The 16,617-nt window shown below is 40.9% G+C and overlaps 1 protein-coding gene across 2 annotated transcripts in view; it reads left to right on the top strand.

Moving 5' to 3' along the window:
• The window catches only part of RBMS3 (RNA binding motif single stranded interacting protein 3), a 970,110-nt gene that overhangs the window by 862,628 nt on the left and 90,865 nt on the right, over positions 1–16,617 (top strand). For both annotated transcript variants that reach the window (XM_065399124.1, XM_065399125.1), the window contains one exon: positions 13,313–13,419. In XM_065399124.1, coding sequence (XP_065255196.1) covers positions 13,313–13,419 — 107 coding nt within the window. The remainder of the gene's footprint in view (positions 1–13,312; positions 13,420–16,617) is intronic.

Here is a 16,617-nt window from a genome sequence, read left to right as displayed (position 1 = left end):
GTGTGGCATGCTTTTCTGTGCCCACATAGTCACATGGGAATGGAAGGTGCAAAACAATAAATGTTACTGTTTTTAAAAAAGCTTTTATAGGTATTTTTAACTTTTGTGTTTATTTCATTGCCATTGAGATAACCAACTTCTGCTCAAATTTATAGAGACTAATTCATGCATAAAATAACAGTTTTTATAGGAAGCTAAAAGACATTAAAGCTGATAAAAATAAATGAGCAACAGAGGGTCCTGTGGCACCTTTAAGACTAACAGAAGTATTGGGAGCATAAGCTTTCGTGGGTAAGAACCTCACTTCTTCAGATGCAAGTAATGGAAATTTCCAGAGGCAGGTATAAATCAGTATAAATCCATACTGATTTATACCTGCCTCTGGAAATTTCCATTACTTGCATCTGAAGTGAGGTTCTTACCCACGAAAGCTTATGCTCCTAATACTTCTGTTAGTCTTAAAGGTGCCACAGGACCCTCTGTTGCTTTTTACAGATTCAGACTAACACGGCTACCCCTCTGATACTTGAAAAATAAATGAGTAATAGAAACCGAGGAAACAGAATCCCCAATAATAATCTGAAAGAAAACATATATCTTGTCAGTTCATGCAAAATCTACGCCAATGCAAAACACTTTTTCTTCTTGGGGAAGCTGTCCAATAGCAAATCATTGCAAATGGATAAGATCCATGATAGGAAACTATAATGCCCTTATTCTACCAATTGTTTGCACCTCTACCAAGAAAAGATGCAACTGCTTTTCTTTTCTTAAGCATTCTGCTTAGTCACTGCGACATGAAATAAGGATGGCGGAGCTATGTGGGGCTTGGGTTCCACCAAAAGTCCTTAAAAATGGAAAGCTAAGGTGTTGTTTCTTAAATATTGTACAGGCAACATTCAGTTTTTTAATGATATTGATCAGGCTCTGATGGACATTACTAAATAAGGCTGATAAAGGTAACAGAATCAAGTGAGACAACCCAGATAAAATAGAATATTTAAATAACATATGATGTTGCACATATGCAGGAAGTGTTTACAGTGAGTCAGTATTTGGTACTCTCCTCTGAATCTGAACTCATCTAATGTTCTGGTACAGTGCGCTCTTGTCCTTTTTCAATGAGGCATAAGTCCAAAACCCTCACCCCTTTTGGCCATTTAGGATCCCATCATGTGGGATTCCAGTGATCTGGCTAGATTCCAGTTTCTGTAAATACATCCTGCAAATTTTAGTGGGATATGGGTCCTGTCCTGTAATATTATCAAACCAAGGTGGATGGAGTGATCTCCACATTATTTAGTTATTTTGATTGTGTATTCATTCAATAGAAAGGAGATCTCCTTTCATCTAAGTGCTTCTTGAGGCATTTTAAAAACACAGCCATGGGCATGTCCACACTTTGATCTAGGGCTGTGATTCCCAGCTTGAGGAGACATACTTGTGGTAGCTCTCACCAAGCTAGCATGCTAAAAATAGATTGTAAACGCGGCAGGTCGAGCAGTGGGATGGGCTAGCTGCCCCGAGTACATACCTGTCTGAGACCCTAGGCACATACGAGGGGTGGCTAGTACATCCTGCAGCTCACGTTGCTATGGGTACACTCTAATTATAGCATGTTAGGTTGATGAGAGCTGCTGCAAGTATGTCTCCTCAAGCTGGGAATCAGACGCCCAGCTCAAAGTGTAGACACGTCCTAAGAGATCACTCCTGTAACCCTCCCCTTCTACCAGTAATGTCTGAAGTCATTGGTTCCACGCAATGGTGCACATAGCCTGATTCTGCTCTCACTTACAGTTTCACCAGTTTTGCACTGATTCAACTCAATTGACTTCAGTAGAGTTACTCCTGATATACACTAGTGTATACATTAGTGAGAGGAGAATCAGTCTTTAGAAGGACTTTTACATTTGTAAAATTAACGTACATTTGACCAGCACTTTCAGAATGTGAGTACAGTATGTCCTTCCCCTTCCAAAGAAATGTTTAACGTAAGATTAGATGGGTTTGAAGTTTCTCACGTGTTACTGTTTAACGCAAAGTGATATTTAACACAAAAGCAATGAAAGTGGCGGGAGAAGGAATTGCTACACTTTGTAATCTCTCCCATCCCAGGCCTCTGAGGCTGGTGCCAAAATCAACACAAGTGCTTAACAGGAAAGAAATTTTTAGTTCATTACATTTCCATTCAAAATAGCCTTATCCAAACCCCACTGAAGTCACAGGAGTCTTTCATGGGCTTTGATTCAGGCCCATAGTTTAATATAAAAGAAAAATCCAAGTACTCCTTATTGTTGAGCCACTGAAGTGCCTGCTCTGGAATGCAATTCCCTCACATAAATCTGTTTAATCCTGTTCAGGATCAGTTCCTGTTACCCATCTGACAGGGGAGAAACAGTAGAACTGGTCAAAAAAAACCTGAAGCAATCATTTTCCGTGGAAAAATAAAGTTTTGTCAAAACCAAACATTTTGCAGGAACTGTTTTGACTTTCTCGTTTGTTTTGACTGTTATATCAAAATATTTTAAATATTACATTTAATATTAGATATATTGTGTTTAATATTTATATCATAATGTTTTGACATTATAAAAATAAAACATTTTGACAATATTGAAATGAAACATTTGATAGTTCCAAATCATTTTTTTTATTTTTGTTTTGAGAGCAATTTCAAAATTTCAACTTTTTCATTTGATTCCAAATGAAAACAAATTTAGAAATGTCAGAATGTTTTGCAGAATGGAAATTCCAGTTTCTAACCAGTTCTAACAAACACTTCTTTGGGTTTTCTCAATGAAATGATAAAGCACAATTTTGATTGAGGCCTGATCCAACCTCCATTGTAGGGTGACCAACTTTCTAATCTGTGAAAACCGGACCCTGAGCACCAGAGCTTCCCCCGCCCCCTGCTCCACCTCTTTCCCTGCCCACCCCCGCTCCTCTTCCTCCCACACCATCACTCTCTGCACTCTCCACCTCTGTCCCCCTACCAGCTGAGCAGGGCTCTAGGGGTGGAGGGGTGACTGGGTTAGGATGTTCAAGGGAGAGCGCACTCTGGTGGTGGGGGTGACTTGAGCAGGGTGGAGAAGGGAGGGAGAACCACGCTCTGGGGGGTGGGGAGTGAGTGGGGCAGGACAGGGAAGGGGAGAGCCATGCTCGGTGCAGGACTAGGGAGTCGCTGGTACCTCTCTCTGCCAGAGGAGCTGTTCCTGAGTGCTCTCTTCCTGCCTCCCCCCACCCCCCCTCCCAATGGCAGAGGCCAGTTACTATGGCTAACCGGACACTGCCAGGTTAAAAACTGGACATCTGGCAACCCTCCTCCATTGGGGTCGATGGAGTCTCTCCACTGACTTGAATAAGAGCTGGCTCGAGCTCCTTAGCTGGCATGCTGGCTCCCCCAAAGTACACACACAATTAACTCTTTTATCTTTTCTAAATAATTTGTGTTTCTAGAATAGAAACATCAGCTTGCTGCTTGACATGATATTTCTCCTCTGAGATTTACTTTCCTTTTCTAATGTATTCGTGCACTTTGGAAGAAATTGCTACAGAAAAAGATGAAAGGATGGTTTCCTATTTCTTAAGACAGAGAGGTGAACTGGAGATAATTACTTAAGCTATAATATAGTTTATCAAAAGTTATTCACTCTTTTTCGTTTCTAGCCAAACAGCTGTTCTCTTTTTAATTGTCGCTTTGGGGTACTTTTCGGTTATATAAAGCTGTTTCCCCACATTATACAATCATATAATAAAGGGGCCTTTTGTAGAAACCAAAAGCAATATTAACCCATTGTTTTGTTTCAGAATTAGAACTGTATAAATCCACAGATAGTTTAAAAGACAGCAGAACATTATTTACAGTTGCCTGTACATATAGCAGCCCTACGTGTCTCCGCTGCAGGAGATGGCAAGGAAGCATTTGAGCATGAATTAGTGACTGCTTGTTGTACTGTCATCTGTCTAACTTAAGGATTTCTGCTGCCACTCATCACCATGGTATCTTGTCTGGTAACTTTTTGTAATTTTGAATATAGATTTTATAAATCATTTCTACAAATGCACTATAGTTACATTAAATTATTTTATTATTTAACATTTTAACCTAGTGTGAACCAACTCAACATCAAGTCTTAGTAGCTGATGTCATTGTGATTGGACTATTGAATAATTTAGATAAAGTAGTATCAGTAACAAAGAATGCAGGAAAGCAGTTACATTCTTCCATATTTGCATTGAACAGCAACAAACTAGTCATTGTGCAATATCACGAAGTACAATTGATTTTAAAAGTACATATATTTTGAGGGGAAAATGAAAATGTCTCCTTTTTAAAATTTTGCATGTTTTCAATGAAAAATGTTATAGTTCAATGGCAGGAGAAGAAACTTTTTTTTTCTTTTTATCCACTGGAAAAAAGGGTTTTTTTAAAAAAAGAAGAAGAAAGAAATGAGTAAATGTGTAGAGGAAATAAACTTGTTCTCTCTCTCTCTCTCTCTCTTTTCTTTTACTTTCTGCTCCAACCCCTTTTCCAGTGTGTGTTTGGGGGGAGGAAGGAAAGAGATAAAAAAGTTAGTGGGTTCCCCACACACACGCACACACACACTGAATTGAAATGAAAGTTTTTGAATAATTTTGAAACCATTTTGAAATTTTTCATTTGGAATATTTTTTCATCAAAAAAACAAAAATTTCTATCGAGGTTTTTTTTCATGTTGGTCAAAAAAGTATTTTCTGTTGAAAAACAGTTTTGACAGAAAAACTTTGACAAGCTTTAATGAACATACTATATGAGCAGTGCTTCAGAAGCAATTAACTTTAAAATTGTTGAGCTTTTCTCTATAGAAGAAATGAAAAGGCAGAGGCTTCAAAAAACTAAGTTTAATTATCAGAATGTATTATGATGAACAGATCCTCAGGTGGAGTGAGTTGGTGTAACTCCATTCAAAAGAATGGAGCTGTTCTGTTTTGCACCAGATGCAAATCAGGTCCCTATTATACAGAATTGTAGGACAGAATGTTTTTACCAAATTAATTTGTAGGACTTGAGCTAGTTTCTGTTTCCGATACTTTTGATCCTCATTTTACTTAAAAATTTAAAACAATTAAACAGTTTTACATCCTGCTGGTCCATAGTGTGAACTAATGCTTTTGGTTATCCTCTTTTTAAAAAAAAAACACATTTAAATCAGCAAAAGTTTGGTGGCCTAGAAATCAGCTACTGCTTATGCACAGTAATCACTTTTTCTTAATTACTATGCTCTTTTCTTATTGTGCATTGTTATAATTATATTTTAAATGCTCCCTTTCACAAGATAAATTATAATGTCTCTGATCATGTTTTAATCTGTGGATTGCAGAACTGTCTTGTATCCATGGAGGGGTTTTTGTTGTTGTTGATTTTCTGTTTTAATCAGTGTTAAAATAAATTAAAACTAAGTTAAAACTTAAAGTCTAAGATAAAAGAAAATGTAAGGGCCTCATTAAAGGTCCCAGTTCAGCAATGTACATAAGCACATGGTTAATTGTAAGTGCATAAGTAGCCCTGTTAAAGTTAAGGATGTAAGTTCTTTGCTGCATGGAAACCAAAGTGCTCAGTATCTTGCAGGATCAAACCATAGCAAGACATTTAGGATGAGCATTTCTACTATTAGGATTCAGGCAGAATCCTGTTGGGTCCGCTCACTTGAAGCCAGCTACAGGATCAGGACCTTAATTTGAGTTGTTCTGCCACAATGTCACAGCACAGATGTATCCTACATATGCCAGTCTCACAGCCTTGAAATGTTACTTACATGAATGGGACCAGTTACAGACTGGCTGGAAACTACTCTTGATTTATTGTCGGATGATGTGAGATTTCCTCAGATCGCACAGAGACCAGTTGTGCTTTGTGGGATGCGAGTGATCTGTGCTCAAATAAAATGTTCCAACTGGACATTTGATGATCCCTGCGAATGAAGAAACAGTTGACAATCTCCAAAACTTTGGGGGGGGAGGGGGTTAGAAATTAAACTACCAAAACTTTGAATTTCCAATGTAATTCCAAACCCATCTCTTTTTACTGCTGTTTTTCAATATGGAATAAGATTGTCCAAGGATGAAAAATAAATTAGCTCTACTTTTTGTGAAATAGTCTTCAAAAGAAATCATTGATTGTGCAGTATTGGGAGTTTCTTGGTTTATCAATGGCTTGTTTCTTGTTGTTTTGTGATACCACAGCAGAACTGGGGGCAGGAAGGGTTGAAATAGTCCGTGATGGTCCACAGAGAACTTGCTAGTAATGTGTACAGAGCTGACTGTCTTCCTTATTTCTAGCTGAGGGAAACTGAACTGATGGGAGTAGATTAAATGAAGAACAAAAGTACCCGCTTCTCAAACATGAACTGAAAACAGTTAAAAATAAACAGATACATTCCTAGTTTTACTTTTCTGTCTAAGAACTTGCTGTCGTTGCCATATAGATGCAACATGATTGTGAATGGGAAGAAGATAAGACAATCTTTTCTCACATCCCCTCAAACAAAAAAAGTTTCAGAGCTCCTGAAATGGCAAGATGGGATTCGCTAGATGGAAATGAGAAGCTTTCGCCCTTCTCATTCATTTGCAAAATACATGTTCATGAATAGATGTAGATTTTTGCATATACCAAGGCCCTTCTCAGCATTACCAGCCTCATTTGCAGCCTAGTGATGCTCTTTATAAGAATTCATCTAAGCTCGGGTGAATGCATAATAAGGAGCCTCTGTATTAATAACCAATTAGAACTTTTAGATTCTTCAGCTTAATTGACTTTGTCCCCCTGACGTGAAATGTTTCCAATGGACTACAAGATTTGGTGGGGATTATCACAGCTACTTCCCAGCTAGCGATTCTGTCCTGTTTTGCGTATTATCCATTGCTGTGGGGAGACATAACTAACTAGCCCTATGGCTTGTTAATGCTGTCTGTCTGTCTGTACAATCAGTCTCTCTAAAGCCACTAAGTATGAAACATTGCTATCTTGCCAGAACTGTAACAGTAATGCACAGAGCCCCTTTCAGTAATGGACCGGGGTGGGATGAATGAACTGGGTTGAAGAAAATAAAAATACAACCTCTGTTCTCCCCTCCCCGGAACTCCTTTGGTAAAATCCTTGCTCCTGGACTGTGAAGCCAATGGGAATTTTGCCATCTACTTAAATGGGGTCAGGATTTTACCACTGAACAACAACAGCAACCACAACCTTTTCTCCAATCAACCTCTAATATCCCTGATGTTGATGCTGGTTCTGCTTCTTTCCCAGGATTGAAAGCCTGAATCACGGCCACTGAAGTTAATGGAAAGACTCCCATTGACTTGATTTTGGATCAGGCCCCTTGTAAGCATTTCCCAAGTTTAGAGCTTATCCCTTGGAAAGGGTGATGGGCCCCATTACAGCTACTGCTGTGTAAGAAGCCAGCAAAGATGCATCCCCTGTCCCGAGGAGCTTATATTGTTTTAATAGACTAACTTGGTCTATTGAGCACCAGACCCCTGACTTTTCTAAAAGGTGAGCATCATTAAAAAATCATTCCAGATGCACTGCGAAATGCCACATCTCCCGTAGGCTTTGAAGAGATCAAAAATACCCTTAAATACAAACAAACGAAAAAGGAAAGCAAGCAAGCCATACAATAAGTTGCTCTGTTTATCAGTTCAAAATATGAACACTTATAAAATATTCACACTATGTTTTATTTTATGTTAAAGTTTAGAAAGATTGGCAAGAGCACAGAAGGGGATGCTAAAATATATTTTCAAGCCACGTTATTCAGACCCAACAATAAGGAAAAGGTAAAAGTACAATCGGGGAATTCAGAAATGTTCAGCAGGAGCAAACAAAAACAACAGCAGAAATATTTTTAAAAGATTCCCACACTCCACCCACATGAGGCATTTGAAATACAAATCATTTCTCACATCTAGTACAATTCCTTCTACCTTTGATACTTTTCACGTGTTGTTGGTATGCTTTGAATGGTTTCTAAACAGTTACTTTTTTTAACTGATAACCACAGTACCTGATTGAGATTTTTTTTCCTTTTCTGTTATCTTTAAAGCAACAGTGAGGTCTCATGGAACCCTTTGAAAAGCATTTTACTTAGAAATAGCTCTGCTGATATGGTGTAATAGCAGATATTTTTGTTCCTGTGTTTCCTATTTTTATGCATTTATTTCTTAAGAAAACTTGCATTAAAATAGAAATTTTTTGACTATGGCTCTGATCCTGGAAAGGCTGGAGACCCTACCTCTCAAAGCATGCAATAGGGCTGAATGCAGTAGGGAGATGGGCATCTCTCAGTGGCTCAGGACTGTGGCAGCGGCATTGTGCTTATGAGGCTGACAGAAACATTGATGAGTATCCTGGTCTTTTCTGACAGCACAGCTGTTGTGCTTCCTGATGCATTGCTGCTGCTGTGGGAGAAAGGCACTCCCTTTCCTTCAGCCTCACTTACGTGCAGCAAGATTGTCTGGTATCTACCTTGTGGGACTGCTGATCTCATTCTCCAGGGTCTGTGTCCAGGAGATCCAAATAAATGGGATTCTCCCACTCGAGGACTACCCGTCCAACACCTGCCCTTTCCATACAGCCTAGTCCTCCACGGTGTGGCTTTCCCTCCTCCAAAATACAATGACATTGGTCCCATTTTTGGCCCCTCCCTGCCTATATACAATCATTTTTCTTCCCCTGGAGCACCAGACTCTGAGAGAGACATTCGTTGGCTTGCAACAGCAGAGGGACAAGCAAGATGTCTCTCCTTTCCTTGCATGTTTGGAGGACATATGCTCAAGAGTTGCCAGATCAGTGTGCAGCATTCCTTGGAAATGCATGTGCTCAGGACTTGCACACTTTCCCCTGGTTGAGTTGAGCTATGGAACATAAGAAGTAGAGTTGGCTGAACATTCCCCTTTCATTGATCATGGTGATGCCTACTCGGTGTGGGTGGCTGTTTTCCTCTTTCAGCCAGGATCTAACATGAATAATGGAGCCTTTCATAGACTCTCCAAAATATTGCCTGTTTGCCTTACCAATCTTTTCCATTTGTCATGCTGCTTTAACAGCAGCCCCTCTACTGGCTAGTAGTTAAGTAGCTTTTGGTATAGTCACATCATCTGGTTTCCTGCCCTGAATAACTCAGAACATTTCAGATGCTGAGTTCTTGTTAGATTTCTGAAGTTTACACAGGGTTGGGCCTGGTCAGTTCTTGGATGGGAGCCCTCCAAGGTGCTGCAGGAAACTGTGGTATAATTACATAGTTGGCGCTTGTCTCTATAAATTAGTCCCAGCAGGGTACCATGGCTACGCTATGCTGCTGGAGATGCTCTTTTGGTGAGATGTAAACCCTTAACCACTTGTGACTGTTAAAATCTCTTCATGGCATGTTGTGTAACAATGGGTGCATGATACCCACTATCTTCATCCAATTCTCATTTGGATAGTTATTGCCTAACTTGGAAAAAAAATAACTCCCATTGTTTCAGCTGGAGAGATTTGTCTCCAATATCATAGAATAATAGACATAAGAGAGAGAGGAAAATTATTATTGTAGGCCAACAAATCCGGCTCCCATACAGAAATATTCTCTGTTGTACACTACGTAGGGTTTGTCAAGTCTATTTTTTAAAATCCCATGGGTTGAGGCCTCCCTTTCCTTCCCTTCTTAAAAACAATCAGACAAATCCTGGATATTTAAGGCTAGATTCTATAATTTCATCTGGCCCCACTTTGTCATTCTGGGAGGTACAAAGAGACCAGGAACTGGCCACACAACTGGCCAACAGAGAATTCACCTTTCAGAGGGGAACTCTGCTGGCACAGATGTATTAGCTCCAGTCCCTGTATCTCCTATCCCTGCACCGTAGTGTAAGAGTCATGTTAGAGTGTGGGGTCGTGGGATGATCAGAGTTTAGCTACATTATGCCTCTGTTTCACTGGTGTAGGGCCCATTCAGGACCTGCTAGGAAGCAACTGTACTTTTCACAGGGGTCAGGGTTGGCCCTAAGAATTGGGGAACTGGCTCCCTGACATTCCACCCCTCTGGCTTGACAGAATCAAGCCCGTTGTATTTGTGTCTTTATATCTTCGTGTTGGCTGCAACATCTTGCCCCGGCTGTGGCTAAATAAATACTATAGTAGAGTATATGCCAATATAGTTTGATAAAGGGTTTTGGTGTCCTGCTGGGTGTTAGGTGTTGTATTAAAATAATGTGGCTCTCCCTTCCTGCCAAAACCAGGCTTTCAGTCCATACGCTGCATTAATGCTCTGACTGCATTTGTGTGAGTTGATCTGTTCGTCATAATTCCTTCTAATTTGCTAAAGAGGAGTGGACTTTCCCAAACAGAAATCTAGCTGTGAAGGGTATCATGTGCATGTCCCGGGGTCCCTATAGTCGAGTCAGTGTGTTTCTTTCTTTAGACAAGAACAGAGTTGTTTTGAAATATCACTCAGTGATTTGTGCCACTCTCCTCTTAGTCAGCTTTAGACAGGTCCATATTAACAACTACGAGGCTGTAAAATGGTATTGATGGATATCTGGAAAGCCAGAAATTGCAACAGCCTCCCATTTGTGGTTTACTAGTATACAGAAAAGGAGATGTAATAAACCATATCATCTCCCACCTTTCTATACCAGGTCGTAATGTACTACCTAAACGCGCATGTGCCGATGCCACCTGCATGTAGTTAGCTGGTAGTTATAGTGTATGTATGTACGCAACGCATGAATTTGCTATGTCATGCTTTTTCTAGTGATTGATATATATATATCTTAAAATAAAAAGCTTTTGAAGCTTCAGGAGTGACTCCAATAAATTTTTCTCCAGTGCTATCTTAGCATTCTCCTCTCAGTTACACCAGAGTAAATTATGAGGGACTGCACTGAAATCGTTGGAGATAGATCAGTGTAAAATTGGTGTAAGTGAGGGGTAATCAGGCCCTTGGAAGCTAGCCATCTGCAGAGAGAATCCCCACAGCCACCTTGAGGCTTTTAAACTTTCATTATTTTAAATTTAAAATGGCTGGCTGAGCATTGCCTGTACTAAAACCTGATACAATAATAGGAGTCAGAGGTGTGAAAAGGCTTCTGAGGTCATCTAGTCCATCTTCCTGCCAATACTAAGATTGTTTCCTGCAGTTCAATTTTCAAGTGATCCTGGAAATTACTGCCCCGGTAAAATGGGCACTTGAAAGAAAACAAAGCAATTCAAGCTTCAGATGTCGCCAAAGGGATCCCATCTCACTGAAACAGTGTGGTTCTAATGTTGGAGCCTCTGTTTGTTCTGTTGCTTTGTTACAGTTTTCAAATGAGGACAATTTAAACCTGAGATTTATATCTGTGAGCCATTTTGATCTACCTGTTACTAAGCATGGATGAGCTGTTCAAATATTATAAGAACTTCCAGGAAACTTAAAATAAATAACACCTTTTAAACTAAAAAAATTGGTTAATCTTCCCACCCCCCCCCCCCCACCCTTTTTTTGGTATCTCTGCTCTTTCAGGTGGCAGTCATAAGTGGAGGTGTTGTAATACTGTAAGAATGTCTATTCTTGTGGAGTTTCCACCCTACCAGGCTCAGGAAAATTGGAAGTATTGCCAGAAGCTCACTTCTCATCAGTTTTCCGTTCCAAATCTGCAGACCCAAGAGATTCAGACAGTTCCAACAAGATTCACATGAGAAGCATTGTTTTGAGGCTTATTAGAATCAAACCCTTTGAGGTTTGGTACAAATATTGATGCATGTATCAGTTTGCATGGATGATCATTTCTGGGCAGAGTGAGAGGGGAGATACAGTCTAACAGTTGCAGTACTAAAATGATTAGCGTTTGGTCCCCCTTGTGGATTGGGGAAAGAGAAGGGCTAAATTCCAGATAGAAAATGCATTTGCGGTAGGGTTTCCAGGCGTCTGGTTTTCGACTGGAATGCACCCCAAATCCCTCATCTCCGGCCCCAGCCCAGAGCCTTCACCCCCAAACCAGAGCCCATACCACCCAGCACCTCAACCCCCTGCCCCAGCCCAGAGCCCTCTCCCGCACCCCAAACCCCTCATCCCCAGCCCCACTCCATAGCCTGCTCCCCCAGCCCAGAGCCCACACTCCCAGACAGAGCCTTCACCCCCATCCCGCACCCCAAACCCCTGCCCCAGCCCAGAGTCCCCTACTGCACCCAAACTCCCTCCCAGAGACCGCAGCCCCCACACACACCCCAACCCCCTGCCCCAGCCCTGAGCCACCTCCTGCACCCCAAACCCCTCATCCCTGGCCCTACCCCAGAGCCCACACCCACAGCTGGAGCCCTCACCCCCCTCCCTGATCCCAACCCCCTGCCCCAGCCCAGTGAAAGTGGGTAAGGGTGGGGGGGAGAGCAAGCAACAGAGGGAGGGGGGATGTAGCGAGCAGGGGGCAGGGCCTCAGGGAAGGGGCGGGGAAGAGGGGTATTTGGTTTGTGCGATTCGAAAGTTGGCAACCCGAATTCGTAGCATTGTCTGAATAACATTTAAAAGCCTATTTCTAAAGCTAGATAGTTGGGAGAAGGTACCAAGACACAAAGATCCCTTCCGGTTGTACCTATGTTGTTTGTGTTAATTTCTTCACTGGGGATTCTATTATGAGTTCCATTTTCTGGTCTGTAGCTTTTTGAGCATTCATAGTTCAGCAGCACACTAGCCTTGATGACTATTGTAGTCTCAGAGAACAGATCTCAGTCGGGGAGGTAAGGAGGCACATCAGCTGCCACCTCTCTTAAACTGGAAGGAGTTATAGGAAAACAAAGGTAATTGGACTGTGTTTGGCAAAAGTCTTCTTTTATTTTATTGTATTTATTTTATTTATGCAGATTTTTAAGCCCTGGGGGCTGAAAAACACAGAAATCATGAGAACACTTATTCCCAAAAAAAGATTCTTGCAAAGTTTCTATAATAAAAGCACAGAGCTGCTTTAATAAAGCTATGATTATCCTCACACAAATGCTGGTCATGAATACGTGTCTAACATAACAGAAATAAATGCCTGACTCTACTATTCCACTATAGCACTGACTTAACATTCTGTGTAGGCTGATTATTTTTTCAACAATATTTGTTATAGTCTTTTAAGGTCTGCCAGTATTTTTTTTTTTAAGCTTAGTTAGTAAGAACAGCTGCCAGTGGAGCCAAGGCTAAAAGACGCAAAATATATCTGCAGAAGGCAAGATTTTACTTCAAAAGACCAGTATTACAAAGCATTACTGTTGCTAGTATAATCACTTTCTTTGGGGGGTTGCTAATATAGACTGGGTTTCTTGTCTTTGCAGCCCCCACTGAGCCTTTGCTGTGCAAATTTGCTGACGGAGGGCAAAAGAAGCGACAGAATCAAAGCAAATACACACAGAACGGAAGGCCGTGGCCAAGAGACGGAGAGGTGAGTGGCACTCAGCAATCATTATTCAGCCATTTGGGAGGAGAACCTATGGGTCTGGCTTTCAGGGCCTTGATAAAATCATGTTCCATGCAAAACAAAATGGCTTCAGAGAGAGAGAGAGCAAGACTTTTATGTTATGTGTCAAGTGTAAAGTTACAGAATGGAGAGGTGTGATTGACCTCAGCATTACCATACAGTGAGTTCTCTGTCTGTTCCCAGACTTGAACTCCATGGATATTTACAGATGCACCACCAACAGTGGATAGTTCTGCAATGTAGCAGTCATGCAAATGAGAGCGTGTACAGCTAAATTTAGCAATGCAATGTCAACTTCTTACGTTACAATATATAGTTGTAAAATAACACCCAGTGGCAAAGCTATTACCAGTCTTCATGGTGCTTTTTTTTTTAAGGTCAGGCATGGAGGATGTATTGCTTATACAAATTGAAAAATACACTTGCACCCAATTCATATCTAATGAAAGAAGGTCCCACTCATTCACAGCAGGTCTGAGCTTTGGCTCTTTGTTCAGTTGACAGACAAGGAAGTTACCCATAATGGAAACTGGTATGGGGATATGATAATTTAACAGTTGCTTTCCTTCATTGCTGTAAATGTTCAACAAACTGGAACTCCTTTTCCATGCACATGTACCCAAAGCATCTCCATTGGTGTACCAAATAAGAATGGCATTTGTTTGACCCTTCAAGTGTTTATTTATTCCTCTTGAATGTTGTTATGAGATGAAGCCATTTGAATCAGTGAAGAAAATCTGATTGTAGTGCAATCTTCGGTATTGGTATAGCTGCTAGAGTGAAGTTCCTGTAGTATTTCCATGCCTAAAGACCTCCGCCCCCCTTCCTGGAGTTTATCATTGGGATGTTAAAAAGTTTTACTCCCTGCTGAAATGTGGCATACATGAGTTCAAGCTTTTTTAGTGATTCACATTTTAAATTTACGAGAGAGAGTGTGTGAGTGTGAATTTGGCCATTTGTAACTTCCAAAGGTGGTTAGTGGTTTCAGACAGGTTGTTGTGTTCTAACTAGACTCTAGCTTGATTTGGTGAGCTGATTCTTTGCAGACCACTAGTCCGTGAAGTTCAGACCATTAGTCCATGAAGCACCATAAGTGAGCTCCTAAGGCATCTTGAAAGCAATCAACGAGTTGCTCACTTTAACAAGGCGGCTACTATACACTGATCCAACAAAAATTCCTAAAAGTATTTTTAGCTTGCAGGTTTAGAGCACCAGCCTGGCAACCACATTGACATGGCAGACTGAAAGAGTCTCAAAGGGGTCATTACGGTCTGTTATGCCACTGATCCAAAAAACGGAGAAGTCTCCTTTGGAGACATAATGGTTTATCGTGTTAAGAATCTACAGAATAAGGAGTGCCCAAGAAGGTTTTGACCATCCCATAAAAGTCTCTAAAAACTGGTTTATGTGGTAGGCACTATTTCTATTAGGCCAACAATTCGTATTTTAAACAGCCTGTATTCATATTTATGCAATAGACGCCATTCCAACCTATCATGTCAACTGTTCTACACTTCTTTGAGTTCCAATCAATAAACAGCAAGAGAAAGTAAAATGAAAATTGACATGCCACCATTATGCCTACTTCAGCACAGTGTATGATACATCCCATATGTGCAGGAATTGTTAGACACAATGGGGCAAGTTAAGGACAATGTTACACTCATGACTTACAACTAGGATTTGTTTAATATGTTAATAATTGTTAGCTTCAAAAAGTATCCAAAGACAGCAGTTCTTACTACTATTCTACAATACAAAGCTAGGGTCACTCAAAAGATGCCATTAGGTTACCTGTACACAGATGCAAAACAAACTTGGAAAGACAATAAAGAAATGAAGGCAGGAATGTTTCCAGATAGAAATATCCTCGGCAGATGTTAATGACCTTTGGTAACACTTTGCTATCTTTTTAGGGGCTGCTAGCTGAAGTAATTGAGACAATAATGCATTTAATCTTTTAGTGGCAGTCAGCCGTTTATTTTATATCTTTGACGTGTTCATGTATTTTTCACAGTTGCTAGGCAAAATCCTTTTGTGCCGTTAATGTTATTGTTCGAAATGTAATGGAATTTTTCTAGCTCTTTATACTGTGCCTGCAAGCAAGACACATTGGTCAATTGTTTTACATGCTGTGAGCCTCACACTGAATACCTTTTGTAATAATATTTATTACAACTCTCATTTTGTAAGCAAAAGGGACAGGGAATAATAAGGAATAATTATCCAGAGAACAGGTGTCCTACTTTTGATTAGGGATGGGATATTAAAACCTTACCTGCACCTCTGCTTTTCTTGGTTCCACTACAGAACAAAAATACTGAAATACCATCTCAGCGATACTCCCTTGATATTTCCAACCTGGCCACATCTTGTGAGATTTGATTTCCAGACCAAAATATATTTGGCAATAATTCAAATACATGTTTGAATGCTTGGTGCTTATGTGAACTGTATCTCTGAAACCTCTGAGGTTGGATCATCATTAATACTGAATGCAGATGAGGGTTATTGTTTAGGAGAACAGACTCTAGAGAAATGACACCAGCACTTTTGTCAAAGGCCTCAAGTTTGAGTATGCAAAGTAGAAACAGGCAGCTGTGCGCAATACTTTGATGTAGGGGGGGAAATGCAGGGGATTTAGTTAAGAAGAACAAATCACTGCATTATCATCTCTCTGCAGGGCCGACTCTAGCGTTTTTGCTGCCCCAAGTAGCAAAACCAAAATTTTTTTAAAAGGCGCGACCACAAGCGGCGGCAGCTCTACTGCCGCTTCATTCTACGGCGGCAATTTGACGGCAGGTCCTTCGCTCCGAGAGGGAGTGACGGCCCCGCCGCCGAATTGCCGCCGAACGGGCGGACATGCCGCACCCCTCTTCATTGGCCCCCCCAGGCACCTGCTTGCTACGCTGGTGCCTGGAGCCGGCCCTGTCTCTCTGTCCATTCTATTCTCAGAGCTGTAGCTTTCCTTTATGGAAAAAGGGGAGGTAATTCAGGACAACACCACTATGGCACACTGATCCCAGCTGCATTTTCAGCCCCTTGTGGCCATTGCATTGCACCATAAAGTTAGAGCTTCTCTAGTCCAGTGCAGGGCAGGGAAGACAGAAGCATCAGAATCAAGGGAGCTCAAAGGAGAGCTTTAATTTGTACTCTGTTGAG

This window comes from Emys orbicularis, chromosome 2 (assembly GCF_028017835.1).
Source record: "Emys orbicularis isolate rEmyOrb1 chromosome 2, rEmyOrb1.hap1, whole genome shotgun sequence".
Lineage (NCBI taxonomy): Eukaryota > Metazoa > Chordata > Testudines > Emydidae > Emys > Emys orbicularis.
Note: the sequence above shows the minus strand (reverse complement) of the source record. Positions and strands in the feature narration are given on the sequence as shown.